We start from the raw sequence: 24,195 nt of genomic DNA, 5'->3' as shown, positions 1-24,195 counted from the left end.
GGAGCGGGGACGGGAGGAATCCGTTTGTGGCTGCCCCCAGGCCTAGTGTAGTATGGCAAAGGAGAGGACAAGGCCCTCATCGCTCCCATTTTGGGGAGTCTGAGGCCCTCCGTCAGCCCTTGGGGCCCTCGGGAGGGCTGGAAGTGGCTGCAGGGACGAGTTCTACCATCAGGGGGAGTGCCAAGTGAGTGGCCCCGATCCAAAGTGCTGAGAAAGGGTGGGGTGCAGTGTTTGGGGGGCTGAGGAGGTGGAGGCTGCGGGGGTTTCTGCCCCGAGACAGTTGCCGCCCCCTCTGCTGCAATCATCCCGAATTACAGACGAAAGCCGTGCAGCCGGTGGGGTTGGCGGGACGGGGAGGGGGAGGCTGGCGGGCCGGGTGGCTTCGTGGGGACCGGCCCCGCCCCACTCTGGCGGAGGCTGCGGTGGAACTGGTCGGGCCTGCCGGGGTTCCGGGGGACAGGTTTGCCGTGGGGTGGGGCCTGGTAGGCTGCTGGGCTAGCTGCAGAGGGGCCGGAAGGATAGGCGGGCGGGGGAGATCCGCGGGAGCCATGGAGAGGGCACGCAAATTCTCCGGCTCCGGCTTGGCCCAGGGCTTCGGCTCGGCCTCGGCCTCGGCCTGGAGGAGGGCTTCGCAGAGGTGGGCCTGGCCGCTCCGCTCCCTACGACCTGGAGGGGATGCCAGGTAGGAGAGGAGGGCTTCCGGCAAGAGCATCCGGGGCTCAGGGAGGAAGTCTCAGGCCTAGACCCAGAGCAAGAAAGAGGGACCCTTGGACTTGGGGCTCCTCTGATTAAAAGATGCTTCGAGTGCAGGCAGTGGGCCGGGAGAGTGTGCTGGGGGTCCTGGGGGGATGGAGATATCTGAGTGGCTGTCGTCCTCAGCTGAGGCCACTGTGACCATTTACTGAGGGATTTCTTATGCATGGTTAGGTGTAGTCCTGGTTTTCCTGTGTTTGTTCCCTCCCTTCAGTTAGGCTCCCAAGCCTCTTTGGAGGACCTGAGAGTTATTTATCTCTGTCTCCCACATCACCTAGCAAGGGTGCATAGTAGTAGCTGGTGACCACATCTGTTGTTGGGGAAGGTAGGATGGGTCATAGCATGGGGGGGAATTTTCAGACAGCAGAGGCGCAAGTGGAAAGTGACTGTGAATGTTTTGTGGATTCAGGATACAGTCAACCCCGGGGTGATTCCGCTGCCTCTAACTAGTTCCCCTTTTGTGGCCCAGGCTCCATCACACCAGTTGGCAGGAGAGGAGAATCTGGGGAGGAAGAAGAGCAGGGAGTGGGCTCTGAGCTCTGGCTCCCAGAGCCCAGGCTAGGGCTTCGCCAACCCGAGAGACTAGAGGACTATCCACTGGGAAGCTGACTCCAAGCGCGCAGGAATCCGGGAGGGAAGAGGAACTGAAACTTGGCACCTATCAGAAAACAGCAGCCAAGCAGGTTCCAGGAGAGAAAGGGAGGAACAGGGTGTCATACACAGGGACCTAAGTCCTTCTTCAGTGATATGGGAGGGACTTGTTCCAGGCTGGTCCTCGTAGGCACACCAGGTAGTATCCCCCTTGTCCTGCCTGACCCTTTCACTGCTTTCCCACCAGAGAGCCCCGCAAGATCATCCTGCACAAAGGCTCCACAGGCCTGGGCTTCAACATCGTGGGAGGAGAGGATGGAGAAGGCATTTTTGTCTCCTTCATCCTGGCAGGAGGCCCAGCTGACCTGAGTGGGGAGCTGCGGAGGGGAGACCGGATCTTATCGGTGAGGAGACAAAGGCGAGGCGGGAGGATGGGAGTTGTGGCAGTCTAAAGGCAGGAGGGGAGAGAGACCCTGCTTTCTCCAAAGACCGCTTCTTGAGACGGGGGAAGGGCTAACAGCTGGGGAAAACTTCTGTTCTCTTTATGGATGTCCTTAGCGAGGGACAGGGACCAAGATGAGACTTACCCTTGAGGAGGAAATGAATGTATCTTGGATCTTAATACTGTTTGGCATTTGACCCTATTAAGATAATTATGCCACTAGAGATGCCATATCCTTTAGGTCCCCTCTCAGAGGCAAGGACGGGATATTGAGAAAGGCATCTGAGTGGGCTTAGGGATGGGCTATGCCTCTCTCTTTCCTAACTGCTAAGGCAGAGGACTCCTTTCTTGTTTTGGGGATGGCTCATAGCCCCTCTGTTTCAACAGGTGAATGGCGTCAACCTGAGGAATGCAACTCATGAGCAGGCTGCAGCTGCTCTGAAACGGGCTGGCCAGTCAGTCACCATTGTGGCCCAGTACAGACCTGAAGGTAGGAGAAGGTGGGGCGAAATGATTTGAATATAGACTTATGCTAAGTGTTGGCTTTTGGCATCATAGGTAACAAAGCTACTTGACGGGGTCCCTTCTAGCCTAGTGCAGTAACCTCTTACTCTCTCGGTTTCCTTTGGGACAGGGGTAGGTTTGGGCAAGTCCCGAGCATCTGTCAAGGCTGTGCTCAAAGCCTGCTGATCAGGGTTGCAGTGCAGCAAAAGGCCAGTAGTGGGCAGCAGCCTACGGGAAGAAGCCCAGAGATGGGGCGGCTGGAAAAAGGGGAGGGGGATGGAAAAGGGGCGCAGAGAGCTCAAAGGCGAAGAAAAGGAACTGTGTGCCCTGACACAGGAGGGTAGCTTGGTTAGAAGGATCTCAGAGAGACAAGATCCAACCTCTTAAAAGACATCTTGGGCCAAAGCTCTGTGACCCTCCACTTCCCTCCCTATATCAGGGTGACTATGAAAGTCCAACAAACGCGCCTAAAAGGTGATGCCAAGCCCTCGTGTTAAGGAATTGGGAGAGGATCCCCCTCCCCCTACGTGGGGCCTTCTTTGTGTTCTCCGGGAGCAGTCCCCAGGCTGGGGCGGGTGGGCGGGGCCGGCTATGCAAATAAAGGCATTTGATTGGCTGGGACTAGCAGAGGCCCAGGTGCCGAGGTGAGCTGCGAGCCGGCGCGCCCCAGCCAGCGGGCCCGCGGGCTGGCCATTGGCTAGCCGAGCGCGGCCTCCAACCACAAGCCCCGCCCCCTGACCCAGGCGGTGCCCGTCCTTTTTTTTTTTTTTTTTTTTCCCCCTTTGAGCGCCTCAGGCGTCTCCTCCTCCTCCCTGCCGTGTCCCTCCCCCTCCTCCAGCGCGCCCCGCTTTGTGTCCGTGGTCTCCCGCGCGGGACGGAGGGGCGGCCGGAGGAGCTGGCGCTTTCTCAGCAGTAGACCTGGACTCGGACCCAGCGCCAGGTGAGGTGGGGCGGACGGGGGGGTCAGACCCTCTCCCTGTCCGCCCGAGCCTCTCTGCGGTTCTGTTCTCAGACTAGACTCTCTTTCCCAACACTGCGCCCCGCATTCTGCGCTCTTGCCCAGCCCTCGCGGGCGCAGCTTGGAGCCCTTCCTGGGGGTCCCTCCCGGGGCCAGGGAGCGCCCCCCTCACCCTTTCCTGGGCACTGTCTGTGGCATCTCTTTGCCATCACCTCTCCTAGCCCACCAGCTCTGCCCCCTTTCTCGCTCCAGGGCCTCGGGCCTCCCGCAGCAGCTCCCTAATCCCCAAGCTCAGAGGAATTTTCTAAAGCGCTCCTCCCCCAACACTCATGAATCCACCAAACCTGGCTGCCTCTGGGAACACCCGAGACGGGCTTGGACTCAACAGGGTCCCCCACTCCTGCTTTTGTTTGCTCCGACTTCTTTTGCCTCCCCCTCCTCTTTGTTAGCCCGCCCTTTGTCCCTTAGGGCTGCAAAGCCCGGCCTCTTCGGACACTTAGGCCCCGTGGGCCGGTTACGAATGTGGAGGACGGGAGCTCTCCCGGGCAGGTGCGCTGGTTCCGTGATGAGAAAGGGAGAGGCTGGGAGCAGTGAGGGATCTAAAGTGCCTACCTTTGTCCTTTCCGCCCTCCCCCCACTCTGGTTCAGTACCTCCATCCTAGAGCCTTGAAGGGAAAGAGGAGAGGGACCGACCCCCTCCTGCACTAACCTTTCTGGATCCCGGCAGAAGTGTAGGGAGGTAACTAATAGGAGAACTGGCTGGCTTGAGGTAATGGGACAGAGAGATGCAGATGGACACTCTGAGTCATTTCTCTCCTTGTTTGGTGTTCAGCTTAAAGACAAGAAACACACCTTAGGGTTATTGTTTTTGATTCCTGCGTTTGCTGTCGGCTTCTTAGAGTAGAGCTAACCATCTGATTTTTATTAGCAACCGGTATTTATCCACTTTCATGCCCACAACTTTGATAATGCAGTTTCTGCAAAGAAAATGGTTTCTCTTGCATATTTGTGTGTGTGTGTGTGTGTGAGAGAGAGAGAGAAATTGATGTGTTTCGGTTTTGCTCTCTGATGTTGGGCACATGGAAACAATACTGTGCATTTCTCTGGTGGTAGGATGCTGGAAACTGGTGACTACATGTTTTGGTGAGTTTTGTTGGGGGAATGTGACTGGTTTCCATACAGAGCTGCAAGTTGCCCAGGGTAAAAGGATTCCTGCAGTGTTGATTGCTCTCTGAGACTATTTTTAAGAAGCAGTTACTGTATGCTGAGGTGCTCTCTACCACTTGCTACACAAAGCCTTTCTTCTCTTATCATTTAGCTGGAGCACTGCTGTTAAAGCTCTGTCACCCCAATCTTACTTCTTTCTTTGCTTTGATAAATCCAACAGGGTCCCAATGTGCAAACGTTGTTGTTTTTTTTTTTTTTTAATCTTATTGGGAAATGAACCCTTGGAGACAGGTCCAGAGGGATTCAAACATTGTGTGTTGGGCTCTGTATTTTCTTTGATAAAGTGATAGTTTTTTAAAAATATTGACTCCACGTTCATCATTTTATAAGGACATTAAATACTGTTCTTTGGAAGGTTGCATCACGTGGCCATTTACAAAATGAATAATGCAAATATATGTCTGTTGGCTAAAATGGCAGACACCGCATGTTATTGCCTAAATAAGTGTTCATTCTTTGTATTTTTTTTTTCACATGGAATGTGGGAGCTAGAAGGGATTACGTGGTGCAACTCACTGTGCAAACTGGAACAGCAGCAGGAGAACAAGGACGTGACTTGCCTAAGGTCACGAAGGGAAGGTTGCTAAGGGTCAGCAATCGGTCTATTCCTGAGGTCCACCAGTTGGGACCAGTTGTGTTTGGGAATGCCTGAGAGACCTAAGACCGGGTCAGACCAGAGGAACAAAGTGGGAAGGCACTGGGGAAAGAGAGACTAGGCAAAGAGAGTGAGAGAAAGGAAGACATACATGCAGGGGACCAGTAGCATGGTCTCCGTGGTGGCCACTGAGGTACCATTGCCAAATCAGTGCAGTTTTTAGCTACATGCCCTTTAGCGTGAGTGCTTTGAAAAATAGCTATGACTGATTAGAAGAGTAAAAACAATCCTTCTCCTTTTTTAAACAGCTTAATTGAGATATAATTCTTCCACCCTAAAATTCACTCATTTAGATGTACAACTCAGTGCCTTTGAGTGCATTCACAGAGTCGTGCATCCGTGGTCACAGTCAATTTTAGAACATTTTCATTACCGTTCTCCTTTCAAGATGTAGAGACAGTGCACTTAGGGGCTGGCTGGCAGCTGGGTGGGAATGAATGCTCTAACCTATTTTGCTTCGTGTGGGTCAAACCCATAATGAAGAGAGAAAATTGTGGCTGTCTATTTGAACTCTGTACTGTTCCTAGCATGGTACAAGTATTTTTATGATGAAGCTTTGGAAAACATTAAAGTAGAAGTACTAAGTGATAAACAGCGAGAGATACTGTTTAATAGTTTCACTCCTGATTGCTCCAAATTGTTGTGGACACAGCAATCTTACCTATTAGCTAAAAATAGCCTGATGTTCTTGGGCATGTATAATCCTGCTTAAAATTCAAATTGAAAATTTAAACAAGTGGCTCTTGGCAAAGGCCCTTTTCCAATCTATTCGGAAATGAAAACCATTTTTCTGTGACTTGTGGAATCGCTCCTCCAAGGGAAGGATGGGCTTTGTGTTAAAACCAGATCCTACATTTTCTCCTCTAGTTACTTGGTGTTCGCCTCTGTTTATAAACTGAGCTCGTGTTTTTCTGGAAAGCCCTTTTGTTTATAGGGTAGAGCCTGAACCCCAAATCAGGAGGTGGGCCAGAACAAGGTCACAAAGGTAGCCAAACCTGGAACTGATCCTTTGTGATGGGTCTTTTCAACTGGAATGTAAACTCAGACAGCCTGAGGGTACAGGGAGTGACAGAGAATGAGAGTTTTCCATACTTACTTCTTTAAAGTGCCCAGTAAGCACGCCTTCACCTTGGAAACATCTTCAGGTAAAGGCCTGGGAATTAAAGATCAGTGTTCATAAGAACTTGAAAGCATAACAGGGATATTTCCCGCATAACATTTAAGTAACCTTTCCATCTCCCGTGTTGAACATGGAAGGGTGTAAACATAGCTGCTGACCTATCAGCGAGATCTTGGGAGCACAGAGGTGAAATTTATCAAGGCCAAGAGTCAAAGTCCTGACGTGTCTGTTGCCATCCTAAGAGAAGGCCGTTGTAGGGAAGGAAGAAAATGAATTTCTGTTAACAGTGTTTCTATTCTGAACAATTTGAAGGGAGCTAGTATTATATTTACCTTTATGCCCCCAGCACCCAGTCCAGAGCATGGCACGTGCTTGGTTGAATGGAAATACTGAGTAGCTCTATGTTCCACATGGCTTTCTGAGCATCTTCAGGATATCCCTGTGGGATAGGTAATAATATTATCCCCATTTTAAAAAGATATATTTTATATATATAATATTGATTTTGATATTGAAATATATATATATTGATTTTGAGAGAGAAATATCAATTTGTTGTTCCACTTATTTATGCATTCGTTGGTTGATTCCTATATGTGCCCTGACCAGGGATTGAACCTGCAACCTTGGTGTATTAGGACTGCCCTCTAACCAACTGAGCTACCCTAGCCAGAGCCCATTTTACAGGTGAGGATAATGAAGCTTGGAGAGGTCAAGAGACTTGTTCAAGGTTACAGAGTCAGTAAGGGGCAGAGTCAAAATCTGAAGTCAGATTTCCTGAGAACTTGGGGTCCAGGGCTTTGGCCACTAGGTCATAACTGCCACCCACCACAGCAGAGAAGCCATGAGCCTCCCCCTCTCCCCACGCAGACACACCTAGGCGCAGCAAAACACACTGCTCTGAGGCTCCTCAGGTGCCTGCAGCTGTTAGCCAATGGAGTAAGTCAACTCCCAAATGTCAGCTTTTTAGTCTGGATGGCCACAAACTCCTGCAACCAAAGGAGGAAGTAACCTGGAGGTAAAGGGGCTACTGGAAGCTCAAGGGAGACCCACTCCCCTCTCCTGCAAAAGAAAAGTGAATTTAGGAAGACTGCCACGGGATGATATTGTGGGAGGAACCCCAGAAGGAGCCAAAAATGGGAGTTGGTTGGCCTGACTTACTGGCAAATATGTGCACGCTTAAGAATATTAATGCAGTAAGGAGGCATCTCAAATGTGTTCAAGGGAAATGGAGGTGTATTTGTCATTCATTTTTTTTTATGACCTTACAATTCACTCGTTGAAGGGACAATTAATTCAGTGGTGTTTAGAATGTTCACAGGATTGTGTGACCATCCCTGCAATCAACTGGAGAACATTTTCACCAGCCCAGAAAGAAAGTCTGCACCATGTAACTGTCACCCACCCCCACCTCTGTCAGCACTAAGCAACCACTAATCTACTTCCTGTCTCTATGGATTTGCCTATTCTGGGCATTTCATGTAATATACTGTGGTCTTCACGACAGGCTACTTTTACTTAACATAGTGTTTTCAGGGTTCTTCCATGTTGTAGCATGTAGTAATACTTCATTTCTTTTTATAGCTGAGTAGTATTCTATGATATGGATACACCACATTTTGTCCGTCATCAGTTGGGCATTTGTGTTGTTTGCACTTTTTGGCTATTCTGTGTATGCTCTTATGAACATCTGTATGCAAGTTTCTACATGGACAGTTGTTTTCATTTCTCCCAGGTGTGTAGATATGCACATACACAAATACCAGGATCATATGGCAAGTCCGTATTTAACCTTTCAAGAAATGCCCAGGCTGTTTTCTGAAGTAGCTGCACCATTTCACATTCCCACCAGCAGTGGGTTGATTCTGATTTGCCCGCATCCTCACCAGCCCTTGTTAATGCCAACCTCTTTGATTCTAGCCGTCCTGGTGGGTGTGAAGTGATACTGTGGTTTTCACTTGCATTTCCCTGATGCCTAAGATGTTGGGCACCTTTTATGTGCTTATTGTTTGTCATTCCGTTTTGCTTTGCTTGGTCTCCTGATTGGATTCTCACGGTTTCCAAATTGACTTGAGACCAGAGCAAGCCAACTATGTTATTACTCAGATGATTCGAGGAAACCAAGAAGGTAAGCGACCAAGTTTCACTGTTATCATTGTACTGAAGGGATTTAAGGGTTGGGTGTAGATAACTTCAGCCAGGAATGCTTACCTGATAAAAATGATAGGGCTCGCCATTTTTAAAAAAATTTATTTAAATATTTTTAAAGATTATTTATTTTTAGAGAAGGGGGAAGGGAGAAAAACAATGTGTGATTGCCTCTCATGTGGCCCACACAGGGGACCCAGCCTGCAACCGAGACATGTGCCCTGACTGGGAATCAAACTGGTGACCTTTTGGTTCGAAGCTCCCACTCAATCCACTGAGCTACACCAACTAGGCATTTTTTAAAACAGCTTATTCACACACCTTACAACTCACCCATTTGAGGTGTAGAATTCAGTGGTTTCTAGATTGTTCAGAGTGGTGCAACTGTCACTGCAATCAGTTTTATTTATTTATTTTTTAAGATTTTATTTCTTTGTTTTTAGAGAGGGCAAGCAAGGGAGAGGGAGACGGAGAGGGAGAGAAACATCAATGTGTGGTTGCCTCTCGTGTGTGCCCTAAGGGGGATCTGGCCTGCAACTCAGGCATGTGCCCTGACTGGGAATCAAATCGGCGACCCTTTGGTTCACAGGCCGGTGCACAATCCACTCAGCCACACTAGCCGGGACACTGCAATCAATTTTAGAACAGTTTTCTCACCCTAAAAAGAAGACCTGTACCATTAACAGTCACTCTCCACTTCCCCCCAACTCCTCCCCTGGCCTAGCCCTGGGCAACCACTAACCTCTGTTTCTATAAAGTTATCTTTTCTGGCTAGTTCATATAATGTGGTCTTTTGTGCCTGGCTTCTTAAGTTTAGCATCATGTTTTTAAGGTTCATCTATGTTGTAGCATGTGGCAGTACTTCTTTCCCTTTTAAGGCTGAATGATACTCCATGGTATGGATGCACCACATTTTGTTTAATTATTCATCTGTTGATGGACTTGTGGGTTGTTTCCCCCTTTTGACTAGTGTCGGTGCGAACATTCTTGGGCGAATTTTTGTGTGGTCATATGTTTTCAGTTCTTTTGGGTGTTATACCTAGCAGTGGAATTCCTGGGTCCTAAAGTCACTTAACATTTTCAAGGAGCTGCCGGACTTTTTCCCAAAGTGGCTGTACCTTTTAGGTTCACCCTGTTTTGTAAACTGAACAGAGGAAAAAAATGTTGACCTTCTTAACATTTTTGCCTCCTGGGGCTGAACTTTGGCCTTTTCTGTCCTCCCCATAGCTCAAGGCCATGGTAGCTGGAGTTGACAAAGCATTCTGAACAGAGCTTGTCAGATGCTTCCTTGTCCTTGTTAGACGTTGGATGCTTTGAGGCAGAATCCTAGCAGCTCTTTTAATTTTTTAAAAGATATTATTTATTTATTTTTAGAGAAGGAAGGGAGGGAGAAAGAGAGAGAGAGAGAGAAACATCAACATGGGGTTGCTGGAGGCCGTGGCCTGCAACCCAGGCATGTACCCTGACTGGGAATCGAACCTGCGATGCCTGGTTCATAGCCTGCGCTCAATCCACTGAGCTACGCCAGCCAGGGCTTGCAACTCTTTTAATTTTAAAGATTTTCTTTATTTATTCTCAGAGAGAAGGGAATAGAAGGAGAAAGAGAGAGAGAGAAACATGGATGTGTGAGAGAAACATCAACTAGTTGCCTCTTGCATGGTGCCCTGACCCGAGCAGGGCTTGTGACCCAGGCTTGTACCCTGACCGCGAATTGAATCAGTGACCTTCTACTTTGTGGGATGATGCCCAGCCAACGGAGCCACACCAGTCAGGGCATTTCCTAGGAACTTTGGTGTGTGCAAAACATTGGTTCTCCTGATGCCGTAGAATGATTAGAATAATATATGGCAATGAGAATGAATTATTTGTTATGTAGTTATAGCTTTTTAGGATTTCTTTTTACTTGAATATGTTGCTTGTTGAAATCTTGACCCTGATATTTACACCATTGCCTTATTTAAAGCCTTAGACTTCTGTTCCACAATTTTGTGTTAGATCAGTTGAAGTGAGTTGTGAATTCCATTTATAAATTCCTGTTTGTACCTAGACTGTCATTGAATCACACAATCTTGAGCTAATAACAGTCTTGCTGTATTAAGGATCTTGTCCTCTCCTTTCCCGTGATCAGACTTTCTTCCTCTTGAAATGGACCTTTGTTTACTTTGCACTGAAATTGGGTATCTTAAAAAAGCAAAGGCCTTAGCTATTGGGGGATTTTTCCACTTGATGCAATTAAGTCGCAAAAATTGTAATAGGCTTCTAGAAGAAGATTAACATACTTTGTATAAATATGTCTGTTGGAGGTCTGGGTACATGTCCTTCACATTTTCACAAAGGATATAGAGAATTTTCGCAAATCCAGACTAGATGATTAAGAGTTGTTTGTAAACACTGAAAAAAAGAAGTGGTAAGCACAGGAACCAGAATTGGTTCACCAAGGTCAAACAGGTCACGTGAGACTGGCCGGATTGCTTGATGGATGAGGTTACTGGACTGGTAGAACAGGGAAATACGGTAGATGTGGTATACTTAGATTCCATTAAGGCCCTGCAAGGCTGCTTTGGTCCACCCTTGGATTAGATGACCAGGTGACAATAGTGATAATACATTTAAGTGGATTTGTCCGTAACCAGTTGAATGCTCAGTCCCACATGAAAACACTGAATGAGTCAGGAGCAGTGTGGAGGGGAATTTCTAGGGTATGTGTATATTGGCCTTGTCCTTGGGCTTGTCCTGTTCATTCTGCCCACCCCCCACTCCTCTGAAATTGCTTTTTTCCCCTGGATAGAAAAGTGTTACATTTAGATTGGGAGAAAATTGGAAAATACAGAAAAATGCAAAGTAAAAAAAAAAATTTCAAATCACCTGTAAGCATCTCCAGAAATAACCGCTGTGTGTATGTATTTTCCTCCAAACTGTTACAGCATACCGTATGCTATAGCATGTATCTCAAGACTGGGATCATTGTATTTAAAACAGTTTTATATCTTTTTTTAACGTAACATATGTCATGATTAAAGTGGTTATTCATAATTCACTAACATTGCATTGTGTGTGCCATCATCACGTAACTAGTCCTTTATTGGTCTTTATTAGTGGACGTTTAGGAATTCCCAATTATTGGTATCTTATAAATAACTCTTTGATGGATATTCTTATACGAGGCTTTCTGGGACCCTGGTGTTGTCTCCTCAGAATGAATTACTTGGAGTGGAATTATTGGGCCAAAGGGTATGACCGTGTCTAAGACTTTTGGTATATTTTGTTCAATTGGTCTCCACCTCTACCAACAGTGTATTTTCAGATCCTTGCTAACATGCAGTATTATTTTTTAAAATCTTTGCAAATTTGATATGTAAAGATGTTATTTAATTTATACTTCTTTTGCTAATAATTGAATTGAACGTGTGTGTGTCATTCATCGGTCATTGTGGCGTGAATTGCCTGATGGTGCCCTTTCCGCATTTCCCTGCCGAGGTGTGGTCATCAGTTCTAATTGATGTGTAGAAGCTTTCATGTAGTACAATATTAATTCTTGGTTATGTATGTTGCAAAGATGTTTCCAAGTTTGTAGCTTGCTTTTTAGCTTTATGATTTTATGTTGTCAAATCTCCCAGTGTTTCCTTCGATGCATTTTGCCTCTGCCCATAGGTTTGGAAGGGCCTGCCTTACCCTGAGAGCAAAGAAATATCTGCCTTAGTTTTGTCTCCGTTATGTAATGTTTTAGTTTTGCATGTAAAACTTTTACCTGCCTGGAGTTTATGATATAAGGTAGGATACTACTATACCTTAGTTTTGCTCCAAAGGTTTAATGAATCATCTCAGTACTATTTATTTATTTATTTATTTTAAAGATGTTATTTATTTTTAGAGAGAGGGAAAGGGAAGGAGAAAGAGAGGGAGAGAAACATCAATGTGTGGTTGCCTCCCACGCTCCCCACTGGGGACCTGGTGCACAACCCAGGCATGTGCCCTGACTGGGAATCAAACAGGCAAACCTTTGGTTCGCAGGCCTGTGCTCGATCCACTGAGCCACACCAGCCAAGGTGATACTATTTATTAAATAATTCCTTTCCCTGCTGTTTTTGAAGTGCCACCTTTATAACACATGCGCGCGTGCGCGCACACACACAGTGCGGATTTTGTATTTCTTATCCTTGTCTGTAATGTTTTACTCTGGGATTATCAGTTACTGAAAAATGATTACAGATGTTTGGACAAATGACGAGAGTCTTTCTCTAGGTCCCATTTCCTGGGTTCCTTCCACAGAAGCTTTACTCAAAAGAGATTCAGTGGATGCCCCAGTAAAGACTGTCAGGGAATTGGTGCGCCTGTTGGGGTGACTACTTTGAGTAATGTGTGAATCTAGCCTTCCTCTTGATGTGATAAAACATAGGAATTAGGTATGTCAACTCAAGTTAGCAAGCTTAGTCAGTCATAAGATGTTGCGTGTCAGTCACTATATTGCAGTATCTCTGTTTGGTGGAAGCGGTTGTTATGAACAAGAGTACCCACTACCTTGAGAGCAGGGAAAACTATATAATTCTGTCTTCATTCTTGTGTTTCTCTTAGGGTGGTTCTTAATGTATACTTTGGTTTATGGGTTAAAGGAACTAAAAGCTTTGTGAGTCTTGCGTGTGGATATGCTGAATGAAATTCCTTTGATATGGAGAAAAGGCCCTATTTGAGGCGTTTACTCTGACCCACTGGGGGATCCGCCATAGGTGAGAAGGACCAATAGCCAGTCCTGTGGATAACTTCTTAGCTTGATATGAGATCAAAGCATTTTTCATTCTACTCACTTCATAACAGGTGGCTGAGTGTTCTGAAACCTTTATGTACAGGGTCCAGCACAAAGAACACCCCCTTTTTATTGCAAAACCTTTTATTACAGAATTATAAGCCTGGAATTCTGTAACATAACAGTATCACCCTCGAGCACACCCTATGACATTGTAGGTGAAATGTTCACATTAAAGCTATAAATTATTACACTCATATATATTATTACCCTACCAACCACACTCATGCAGGCGTTAATTCTGCCGGACCCTGTACGATAGTCCTTCCAGCCGGTAGTTCTTCCTACGTCCTCACTAAGCTCTTAAAGAGACAGAAACATCCAGTCAATAGGAATAAACTGGAATCTTTTCTGACGTGCTAATCTGCCATGTCTTGTTTTCTGCTTCATTCTCGGTATCGGGGCACTATCCAGTGTACGGCTGAGGAAGCACACTGTGACAGCGCAGGGACCGGAACAGTGACAGCAAGGCTTCTGGTCTGGGTTAGCCGTAGTCCCAAACCCATTGTTCTGAAAGTAGAGCTGAGATTATTTTTCTTCAAGCACTATTTGCTGCCCATACTGAGCCCTATTTGTCACTGTTCTGCCCTCCCTTCGTCTAACTGTGTTCATCATTAAGGAACTAGCAATATGTAGCCTTCAGAAATTTTTGTTTGCCATTTATGCCCATTGATTTGGTGTTCTTTTGGACCCAAAGAGTTTAGGATTATTTACAGATATGAAGACTTCCCTCTTCTAGATCACATTAAAAAAAGCAACCCAGTCCTAGGTTTGATACCTTATGGACCTCCTTGATTTGATCGTAAAATCATAATTCTGGCAAAATTCGAAGGGACCAGAGAGATTGTCAGTTTTAGAGGTGTCAATGTTTCTAAATAGTGGGCTCCATAATTAGAAACTAACCCAAGAGGGAGGCTTCATATTGGTTTTATTTTTTAAGATTTTATTAATTTTTTTAGAGAGAGGGGAAGGGAAGGAGAAAGAGAGGGAGGGAAATATCAATGTGTGGTTGCTTCTTGCACAGCCCCTACTGGGGACCTGGCCCACAACCCAGGCATGTGCCCTGACAGGGAATCAAACCAGTGGCCCTTTGCTTCGCAGGCCAGCACTCAATCCACTGAGCTACACCAGCCAGGGCCATATTGTTTTTATGGAGACAAGTTTGTGACTCCTGGAAATGGTGTGCTATCTGCTGTTAATATACATACCCATTTTTCTTTCATCTGCATCCATTCCTTTTGAAAACATGGGCTATACTGTTGGGACATATGCTTGTAATTCAGACGCATCCTGAGGCTTTGCACTCCAAAGACAACTGTGGAAGCCTAACACACAATTCATACTCATCAAAATCTGGGACTCTCTCATGAGGCTGTCGCTTCATTTGCACCAGACTTCTGTGCATTTTCCCAGTGGGCGATTGCTTTGAGCTCAGGGCAGCTCTGCAACGCCACATGAGGGCTACATGAGTTGGGGATTGGAACACCTGTACTTCCGTGAGAACAAATGAGCCTTTGGGTGGCTATTGACTTCTTTTGAGCTCGTAAGCCAAACAAGACATGTGCTATTATTATTCAGGCCTGTCTTCTCTATTCAATATTTGTGTGGGGACTCAAGGTCGGGAAGTTACATTTCTCTTTTTTACTTTAATTGCGTCTTCCCATTGTTCCTACCTGTCACAGTCTGTGTGTGAAGTCTGTCATCCAGTTGTCTCCCCAGCTTCGTTGTCATTTCCAAATTGGATAGGCATGACTTTTATTTTGCAGCGTTTCCCACTTATATCGTCATCCAAATCATTGGTAATGTATACTGCATACAGAATAAGTACTGTTTGTTGCTATCATTGGTTTCTTGTCTGTATAACATTTTCCTACCCATAATTCAATAGGGCCAAATAAACTTTCTGTGCGTTGAGAACGTGAATCCCTTTCAGCTTTTCCAAATTAATAACACATGTCACATTTAGTTCCGAGGAGTCCGTTTTTCTGCCATTAGGAAGGTACATGGATTTGAGAGCAAAGTCTTACAGGGGAAATGGATTTGGAGGCGTGCATGAGTTTCTAGTTTTTATTGGAGAACATTGTAGTGTCAGGCCCTCTTGATACTGTATTACACTATGAAGTAGATCTTGAAACCTCTGACATGTCAGTGTTTTGCAGAAGTGGGTTGTGGTTTTGTTGTTGTTGTTGTTGGCCAGTTTTTAGCATTTGGGGGGTAGGTGGAAAGAGAAAGTTTTGTACTCTTTTTTTTTTTTTCTGACATTAGTTCCCGAGGGGCCAGAATGTGAGAATCACAGTGGCCAGGTTTGTCCTGCGGGATCTTTATGGCAAGCTACCAAGTCAACAAAAGTTTATTGACTCAAGAGGGGTGCAGGTTGCCATACTAAATTTTGAGAAGGAACCAAAAACCGCATCAAGGAGCTTATAGTTTTGTAAAGGAAATGACATCATCACAAAGGCTGGCCACTAGATGTCAATGGGGAGAGGCAATGGAGGGTCTGGAAACTATGTTAGATGAAGCATGATTAAGGAAGTAGCAATATTTAGCCTGCGGAAGAGATAACTTATTTCGAGGACAGGATGAGCATTCTCTATTAGCCTAATATTATCCAGCCTTTTCCTGGTCTTTCAGGAAAAACCTCAGAAGTTGCTTTTGGTCCTTTGTCACCCTACATCCAATCAGATGTAAAATTTTGTCTGTTTCTAGAGCCAACATATTTCTTGATTCTTGTCTCTTCTTTCTATTCTCAGTTGCCCCCACACTATGGCAGGCATTTGAAGTAATTTTCTATAGTGGAATAGGTTCCTGGTCTCTGTTATCTTGATGTCTGTCCTCCATTCTCTGTAACATCCTCCGAATGATCTCCTCCCAAAGCTAGTTCTAATTGTATCCCTTTCCTGTTTCAACACTTCAGTGGTTCCCATGGCTTAGTAAGAAAAATTCTGTGTCAAACTCTTATAATCTGCCCCCGCCACAAGCTTCCACCACCTCCCTTCCCTCTGTTCACAGTTCACCTTCTAGTCAGTCATATTCAGTACTCTTGGAACCTGCTGTAGGCTTTCCTAGCTCTTTGACCTTCTTTAAACTGTTCCTTCATACTCTTATGAAGCAGAGAACCTATTGTGTTTTATGCTGTTTTAGATACCAAAATTAGGATCAACTGGCAAAAGAGATGGCTCTCGACCCAAGAATTTCCTTTTGAATGGTGTTGTCTAATAATTACCGAAGAGAGCTTCCCAACATCAGACATACTGAGCAGAGGCTGGGGCGGGGGGGCTAGCTGGTTTGGATGCTGCAAAAGAAGGGGCTACTTATACTGGGGCCTGTAGGGCCTAGAGAAAAACAGAACCCTCAGTGGTATGGGTGGCTCAGTGTGTTGGGCGTCATTCCTGTAGACCGAAAGGTCGCTGGTTCAATTCCCAGTCAGGGCACATGCCTGGGTTGCGGGCCAGGTCCCGGGTTCGGGGACATGTGAGGGGAAACCCATCAAGGTTTTTCTCCCTCTCTTTCATGCCCCCTTCCCCTCTCTGTAGAAATGGATAAATAAAATCTTAAAAAAGGAGAAAGCATGGTTCTCTGCAGTTAACAAATTGCTTCATAGCAATTGTCACAATTATAATTAAAACTGTAGTTAAAGAGTTGTTTGTTTCATGATTGTAATTTCTAAGAAGTGTTTTGATTACCATCACACATCCAGCAGCCCTCACAGCACCTGGCACACAGTGAACTTCAGTAAATATTTGAGTAAATAAAGGAACGAATCAAACTTCTAGGATGAAGAAAGATGGTGAAGGACATAAAGGATGTTCAGTGTCAGGCAGGGGAGAAAATTCCAGGAGAAGGAAATAACAGGTAAGAGTGAACAAGCTGTGTCCAACCACAATAGCTCCCAAAAGGATCTGTGTAATGAGAGATGGACAGAGGGGCTGGGAGTGACAGGATGATGGTTGTAGCAGGCTTTGAAAATTTAGTAGGCATATTAACATAATAAATACATTAGTTCCTATTGAGGTCCCTTTATAGACAACTCAATAGCAACTTGGGGTGGGGGCTACAAGTTGAAGTTTTAGGAAGGCTTTTCAAATAAGCTAGCCCTGGCAGGTGTGGCTCAATGGGGTTGAGTATCAGCCTGAGAACTGAAAGGTCACAGGACTGATTCCCAGTCAGGGCACATGCCTGGGTTGTGGGCCAGGTCCCCAGTAGGGGGTGCGCGAGAGGCAACCAATTGATCTATCTCTCACACATTGATGTTTCTCTCCTTGTCTTTCTCCGCTAAAAATAAAGAAATAAAATCTTTAAAAAAAAAAAAAGAATCGAGGCTGTAGTAGAGTTTGCAGAGTCTGGGGGCAGATGATCCAAGCAATACAGGAGTTGCCCTGAGCAGAGCTGACAACAGTGTGACGTAGATCAGGGCAAGAGAGAAAACGAACAGGAGGTGAGATCAACAGGGAGGCAAGGAGATGAAAGTTAGAAACTGATGCACTGAGGAAGCAATTAGAATGAACTATTGGCTGTGCTCTGGGGGAAGGGGGTATAGGAAGGGAGGTGTCCTTTACAGTAACAGAGGTTATCAAGTAGGGAGAGGCAGAGGGGTCAAATGTAGAGGCAACTATTTCTAAAGGAAGATGGAGGAGTGTCACATAGGTGTTAGGAAGAGACCTTTGAGCCTGCAGCTCCACCCACAGAAGGACCACATTTTCTGCCATTATGACTATGCGGAGAGAACATTTGAGGCTCTTCTTTGTCTTTGTCTATTCCAGAATACAATCTTGATTTTACTTTGGCACAACCAAAGGCTCATTGAAGTGTTTTTTCCCCCAAACAAAAGATCAATCTGTCCTCAAAGGCAAATTCCGCCTCCACTTCTTCAGAAACAGAAAAGCTACTTGAAACTTTAAAAAGAGCACTTTATCCTCATTTTGAGTCATAAAAGTTTCAGGATGTTGGGGTTCAGTGTGGTACTGCCAATCAAAATTTTTCATGTGAATGTAATTTCACCCTGCGCTTCCACTTCTAGGAATCCATGCTATGGTAATACTCAGAAATAAATAGGGCGGCATTGATGGTAATATGGGAAACTTGTAAACAATTTAAATATACATCAGTCGGGATATGACTGAATAAATTATGGTCTATCCATAATATGGAATTCTATGCAGCTATTAAAAAGAATGCCCTGGCTGGTGTAGCTCAGTGCATTGAGTGTGGGCCTGTGAACCAAAGGGTCACTGGTTCGAATCCCAGTCAAGGCACATGCTGGGTTGTGGGCCAGGTCCCTGGTAGGGGGTGCGTGAGAGGCAACCACACATTGATGTTTCTCTCCCCTATCTTTCTCCCTCCCTGAACCTGTCTAAAACTAACTAAATAAAATATTTAAAAAACAACAGCAAAGAATGAGGTAGATCTCTATGTACTGACACGGATGGGTTTCCATGACATATCAGAGAATAGATAAAAGGAGATGCATGTGACTGTGCGAGCTGTGAGTGTATGTATATAAACAATATATATGATTGACCCTTGAACAATGTGTGGGTTAGGGGTGCTTGACCCCGGGCTCTCAAATATGCACGTATAACTTGACTCTCGCCAAACTTAACTAATAGCCTGCCGTTGACTGGAGGAGGCCTTACTGATAACACAAACAGTCGATAAACACATATTTTGTGTGTTGTATGTATTATATACTGTTCTTTCAATAAAGTAAACCAGAGAAAAGGTTAATAAGAAATCATAAGGGAGAGAAAACGTTTACAGTATTTATTGAAAAGCTATCCATGTGTAAGTGGACCTGCGCAGTTCAAGCCTGTGCTGTTCAAGGGTCATCTGTACCTGGAACTAAGTCTGGAAAGACACACACTAAAAATCCTAACTGATGACTTGTGGGTAGTGGGATGGGGAAATGATACGGGAGTGTCTAAAGAAAGAAGTTATGGATTTGTAGAAATCATGTGCTGCTTTTATAATTTCAAAAACTGTAAACTCATCAGCTTTCTTTGCAGGCACATTGGACAGCGGCCTCTGGCACTTTCCTGTGGGATTTGCAATTGTATTGTGAATTCTTGTGTCTTATTTTTCAAAATTGTTTTTCTTTTTTAATTATCAATTTTTTTTCTTTCCATGAGGATACGGTACCCTCCTTTTGCCACACTCTGCACAGGATTCTTACCTCATCTTTTCCCTGAACAAAACAAAACTCAATTTTTCTAAGCCAAGAACAGCCGTTTCTAACCCAATTGGGCATCAGAGTCACCATATTTAATACAATGAAAGAAAACAGAGCCACCTCGACGTTTGCTAAAAATGCAGATTCCTGAGTCTGCTCAGTAGGCTGTGAGTCAGTGTCTGGGGTGGAGTCCAAGATCTTTCAGAGGCACTCTCCGGGGGTCAGTGAGAAACTCTGTGTTGGGAAAATGTTGACTGATCGCGCCCCCTCTTACTCGCAGTGCTAAGCGAAGGGAACAATGGCTGCAGTGACTCACCGTGGACATGTTTGTGGGTCACAAGTGGTTGCGTTCATCTGAATGGGAAAAATGAATAAAACACAGTGTAAGTGGAGTTGAGATGTTAGCAATGAGTGTTTCTTTGAAGCAGCGTATTTGAAGTGGGCCCTCTAGGTTAGAGGCTAGTCTGGTGGGCTCTCTAAGCAGTGACTTCCGTATCGATGCATCACGGTCCCTTATAAGTGTGGGGGGAGGGACCTTGGCGAATTGTGAGGCTTTAGAATCCAAACGCATTTTAACTGAAGCTTCTGTTCTTGGATAATAGTTAGTGCCTGTAATATTAAGCTGAGGTACTATCTACCTTGAGACTATTCCAAACACTTTTTTGTCTTAGAATTAGTTTTTTTTTTCTTTGTTATAAACAAAGTCTGTTAATCAGATGCCCACTGTGGGTCATTAACATCTCAAAAGGGTGTTTGAAAGACCTATCCCAATTGCTCCCAGCAATTAACCTTAGTGAGAAAGTAAATGGGAATACTTCTTAACTACCTTTCCAAGTCTTCGGTGAAGCTGGCAGCCATCAGTTAAATAAACCATTGGGTTTATGAGTTTTGAGAAGTGTCGGCTTGGGTGCACTTTTGTAATTTGCTCCTCGTTTACCCAACAGTCATTTATTCAGAGGCTACTCTGTGCCTGGTGGATGTTAGATAACTCAACAAATAAAAGCCAGAGACCTGATGAGCATCTGGAACTCTAAGGGAACCATCTGAATGGGGAAAAATGAATAAAGTCCAATTTAATGCGCTCGAAAGCTTAGTAGCACTTAGAAAAACAGAAAGTGGATTCCTTAAAGCAATATCCTTGTTCCCTTTCTGAGGTCTATTTTAAGTGGGCCCTCTGGCCCAGCATTATCAAGCTTGGATTAGGAGCTTTGAGGAAATGGTGGTTTGCTGGTTGTTTTTTTAAAGGTTTTTTAAGAAACGTAGTTACTAAGCAACTGCCATGACCTGCTGCTAAGTTGGAGTTCAGCAGCAACTCAATTCCAAAGAAGGGAAATATATAAACAAGTTGCGAGAGGGGGAAAACCGGCTTAAGGACAGATTGGGTGTATTTTTTCCCTCTGGGTTCAATGCATATTTCTGCCTTTTTCTTATCTTCCCCAAGAAAGGGCTGCCTGGTCTGAAGTCTCTTTGTCCCACCCGTCTCTCCTCGTAGCCAGGGAGTGCGAAGGACAGCCAGAAAGGAGCAGACTAGAGAAGGCTGGGGTGGAGGGCCAGGTCCTGGGGTGGGGCCAGCACCAGGCCGGCTCTGGAGGTAGACAGCTTGGACAGTGCAGGGCTTCTATGACAGATGGGTCGCCACCCTCTCTGCCTTTAGATTTGGGACACCTCATCGATATCGCTGTGTTGCCCTGTAACCCTCAGAACAGGGACATGGTCCAGCTGCTGTCTCACTCCTCCTCCCCTCAACATTTAATGGGTGAGTCAGTGACTTAACTACTTCCTGTAGGATTTCAGGGCGGGGAGGAGGAGGTCACAAGGACAAACCCCCGTAACTCCAGTGCAGGATGAATGGAGGAGCACATGAATTAAACCAGTTCGCTTCATTGGGACAGGAGTGAACAAAAAGAAACTTCGTTGAAAAGAGATTCTTTCCATGCCTTAGAACCCCCATTCCCTCCCCTTTACGCTCTGTAGTATTTCCCTTCATACCCAGCTGAAGGTCAGGTTGCTTTGCTGAGGGAAGGGGAGTGTCAGGTGTTGGAACAGGTGTTTTGTTTTCTGCCGTAGACTCACACAGACGACATGGGGATGCTACTTGCCAGCCCTCTATGGTGTATGGAAATGCTTTTGTGGAATTCTTTTTCCCTGGAAATGTGTCTGGCTTTTTTTTTTTAAAAGCACTTCCCCAACCTTCTATCCCTAGAATAACTCTTGGCTTCCTTTAACATCAGCTGGTCATAATGAAGTAGGCCTGTTTTCTCCCATTTCCCCAGCCTTTGCCTTAGACATATCCATTTAATGCGGCAATTATAGACCTGCAAAATGTTGTGTAATTGTGTGTGTGTGTGTGTGTGTGTGTGTGTTAAAGGGAAATATTATCCTTTAAATGCACTAGGAGAATGTCACAGCAAAGCAGCCCTATAAAAAGCCTTTTATAATAAAGTTATAATGGCTCCAGTCAGTTTTCCTCTATCAGGTTTTCTTACATTTGGCGTACAGCTCCAGTCCCCTTTACAGAGTGATAAGGTGGGTCGGGCTGCTGTGATGACGTCAGTGGTCCTTAGAGCTGGGCAAGGATCCACGGTCCCACCAACCAGGTGATTTGGGAGGAGGGAGCTGTTAGCAGATTTCTAGGTTTGATGGATTTATGCGTTAATGGATACTTACTTGTCACTGAAGCCAAAGACCGTGCCTGTTCAAAGGGAAATCACTTTGTGACGTTCCTATCTGATCGTGAGGTTGGTTTGTTTTCTGCCTTGGTCTGGGGTTCCAACCAAGGATCCCCGCTCCAAGAAGTCATCTAGAAACAAGTCGTCTTTCTTGCCTAACAGTAATATAATGGCCTCGGGTCCTTTCCAGCCTCCCCCACCCGGCATCTCATGGCCATCTGTTCTCCGCAATCCACTCTTTGGGAAATTCTCCTTTCCCATCTGCTCTCCTTGGGCCTTGGTGCCTGCTCCGAAGATTTATGAAGGCTGCGCTGGAACCTCTTTCCAGTTGTGACTTTTTTTTCTTTCAGGATCAGTGAGATTTCAAGGCAGGTAAGAGCCTTTCCCATTTGCTATGTCCAAATGGGACTCCTTTTTCAGGTGTGTTCTCTCCTTTTATGACGGTGGGGGGTGGAGAGAAGTCTGCCTGTCTCTGCCTGGGGGAGGGACTCTGCCTATCCAGGCAAAGATCAGCGCAGGCTGCTTTGAAGCCAAGTGTCCTCTGGCCCTTGGGCCGCTGGCATGCAGGCTCAGCACGGCTCCTCTGGCTTCATTCTCTCCCCGCCCTTTCCCTTGTCTTCCTAACAGAGTACAGTCGCTTTGAGTCGAAGATACATGACTTGCGAGAACAAATGATGAACAGCAGCATGAGCTCTGGGTCTGGGTCCCTCCGGACAAGCGAGAAGAGGTCCTTGTACGTCAGGTGAGTCCCACTGCCGAGCCCCAGGTCCCACACTGCACGAGGGGAGCCCCGCGCCAGCCCAGCCCTTGTTTGCGTAGTGGGGTAGGGAGCGTGTACTGCCCACACCACCACAACACTGCGCACGATATGCTTGGGTTGTGTACTTTCTGGTCAGCGGCACCTCCTCCCTGTCGGGAGCTGGCTTCTTCCTTTCTGCTCATGAATGACTCAGTACGGGAACATTACATTTCGGTTTGCTCTAATCGGAAAAGACTGCTGGGTGATTGTTGCTAGTCAGCATTGAAATAGCACTTGAGTGTTCAAAGTACGTTGCTTGCAAAGTATGATTTGAGGGGACAAGTTGGTACCCCTCTTTCGCATATGAATAATACACACCAGGCATTGTATCCAAGCATGTCAACTACCACTGTGTTCCGGTACAGGGTCTCTTTTAAGAGACCAAAGCCTTGGCAGGTGGTTGCACTTTTTGTAAAACATTGTGTTTGCTCACTCCCTGCTGCCCTGGGCTGCCTTATCTGAATCATGGGATATGGGACAGGATGGCGGACGGTCCCCAGGAAGCGTGGGTGGAGGGAATGGATGTGTGGTTTTGTGCGTGTACTTTGGCGGCTGCAAACTCTTCCAGGATATCCAAGGTTGAGCCTCTGACCCTTGAGGCGCATTATCATACTTTGTCAGATCAAAGTACAAACCTCCTGGGGAGCTGGACTGCTAAATGAACAGTATGGCCTCCCGGTAGAATTATAGTTTCCTTCTTCCCCGCCTGGGCTTCTTGGAGAAACTCCGGGAATTGGTGCGAGTACGTTGTATCTCTGCAAGGTTAAAACCCTTATAGAAAGAGGTGGTGGGGTTACACTCCTGACCTTGCTGCCTCCCTCCCTGTGTGATTCATGCTTACTTGAGGGGTTCTATCAAACTCCTGGGTTATCCCTGGCCAGGTGGCTTGGTTGGAGCGTTGTCCCGTGCACCAGAAAGCTTGCAGGTTCGATTCCTGGTCAGGGTACATACCTGGGTTGCGAGTTTGATCCCCGGTTGGGGTGCATATGGGAGGCAAACGATTAGTGTTTCTCTCTCACATTGATGTCTCTTTCTCTCTCTGTCTCTCTTTCTCTTCCCCCTCCCTCCCCATCTCTGTCCCTTCCTCCCTCCCTCCTGCCCTTCCTCTCTCCGTATCCTTGGGAGAGGATTAAAAAAAAAAAAAAAGCAACCCTTGGACTGAACTTTTTCTAGTGGCTGGGGGGTTAGGAGGGGAGGTTGCATATGCTCGTTGCCTGGCAACAGGACAACTGCTCTGTCCTTGGGGTTTGAGATGAAGATAGCCCACTGACAGAAAGGCTAATTGAGGTTCTTCTCCGGGCACTTGATTTGCTTTTCTGTTAGTTGGTCGTCCCTGTCCCCTCTGCCGGGAGTTGGGCTGAA

The 24,195-nt window shown here is 46.0% G+C and overlaps 1 protein-coding gene across 4 annotated transcripts in view; it reads left to right on the top strand.

The window, feature by feature from the left end:
- Positions 1 to 24,195, top strand: part of DLG3 (discs large MAGUK scaffold protein 3) — a 55,745-nt gene that overhangs the window by 6,344 nt on the left and 25,206 nt on the right. The window contains exons 1-4 of one of the 4 annotated variants that reach the window (XM_045847402.1): positions 398 to 460; positions 1,592 to 1,748; positions 2,174 to 2,276; positions 22,662 to 22,776. In XM_045847402.1, the coding sequence (XP_045703358.1) occupies positions 22,706 to 22,776 (71 nt within the window). In that variant the 5' untranslated portion in view covers positions 398 to 460; positions 1,592 to 1,748; positions 2,174 to 2,276; positions 22,662 to 22,705. The other 3 variants (XM_045847400.1, XM_045847399.1, XM_045847401.1) reach the window with 3 other exon arrangements.

This window comes from Phyllostomus hastatus, unplaced genomic scaffold (genome assembly GCF_019186645.2).
Source record: "Phyllostomus hastatus isolate PE091 unplaced genomic scaffold, TTU_PhHast_1.1 phas_contig_551, whole genome shotgun sequence".
NCBI lineage: Eukaryota > Metazoa > Chordata > Mammalia > Chiroptera > Phyllostomidae > Phyllostomus > Phyllostomus hastatus.
This window is presented reverse-complemented; position numbering and strand designations above follow the sequence as displayed.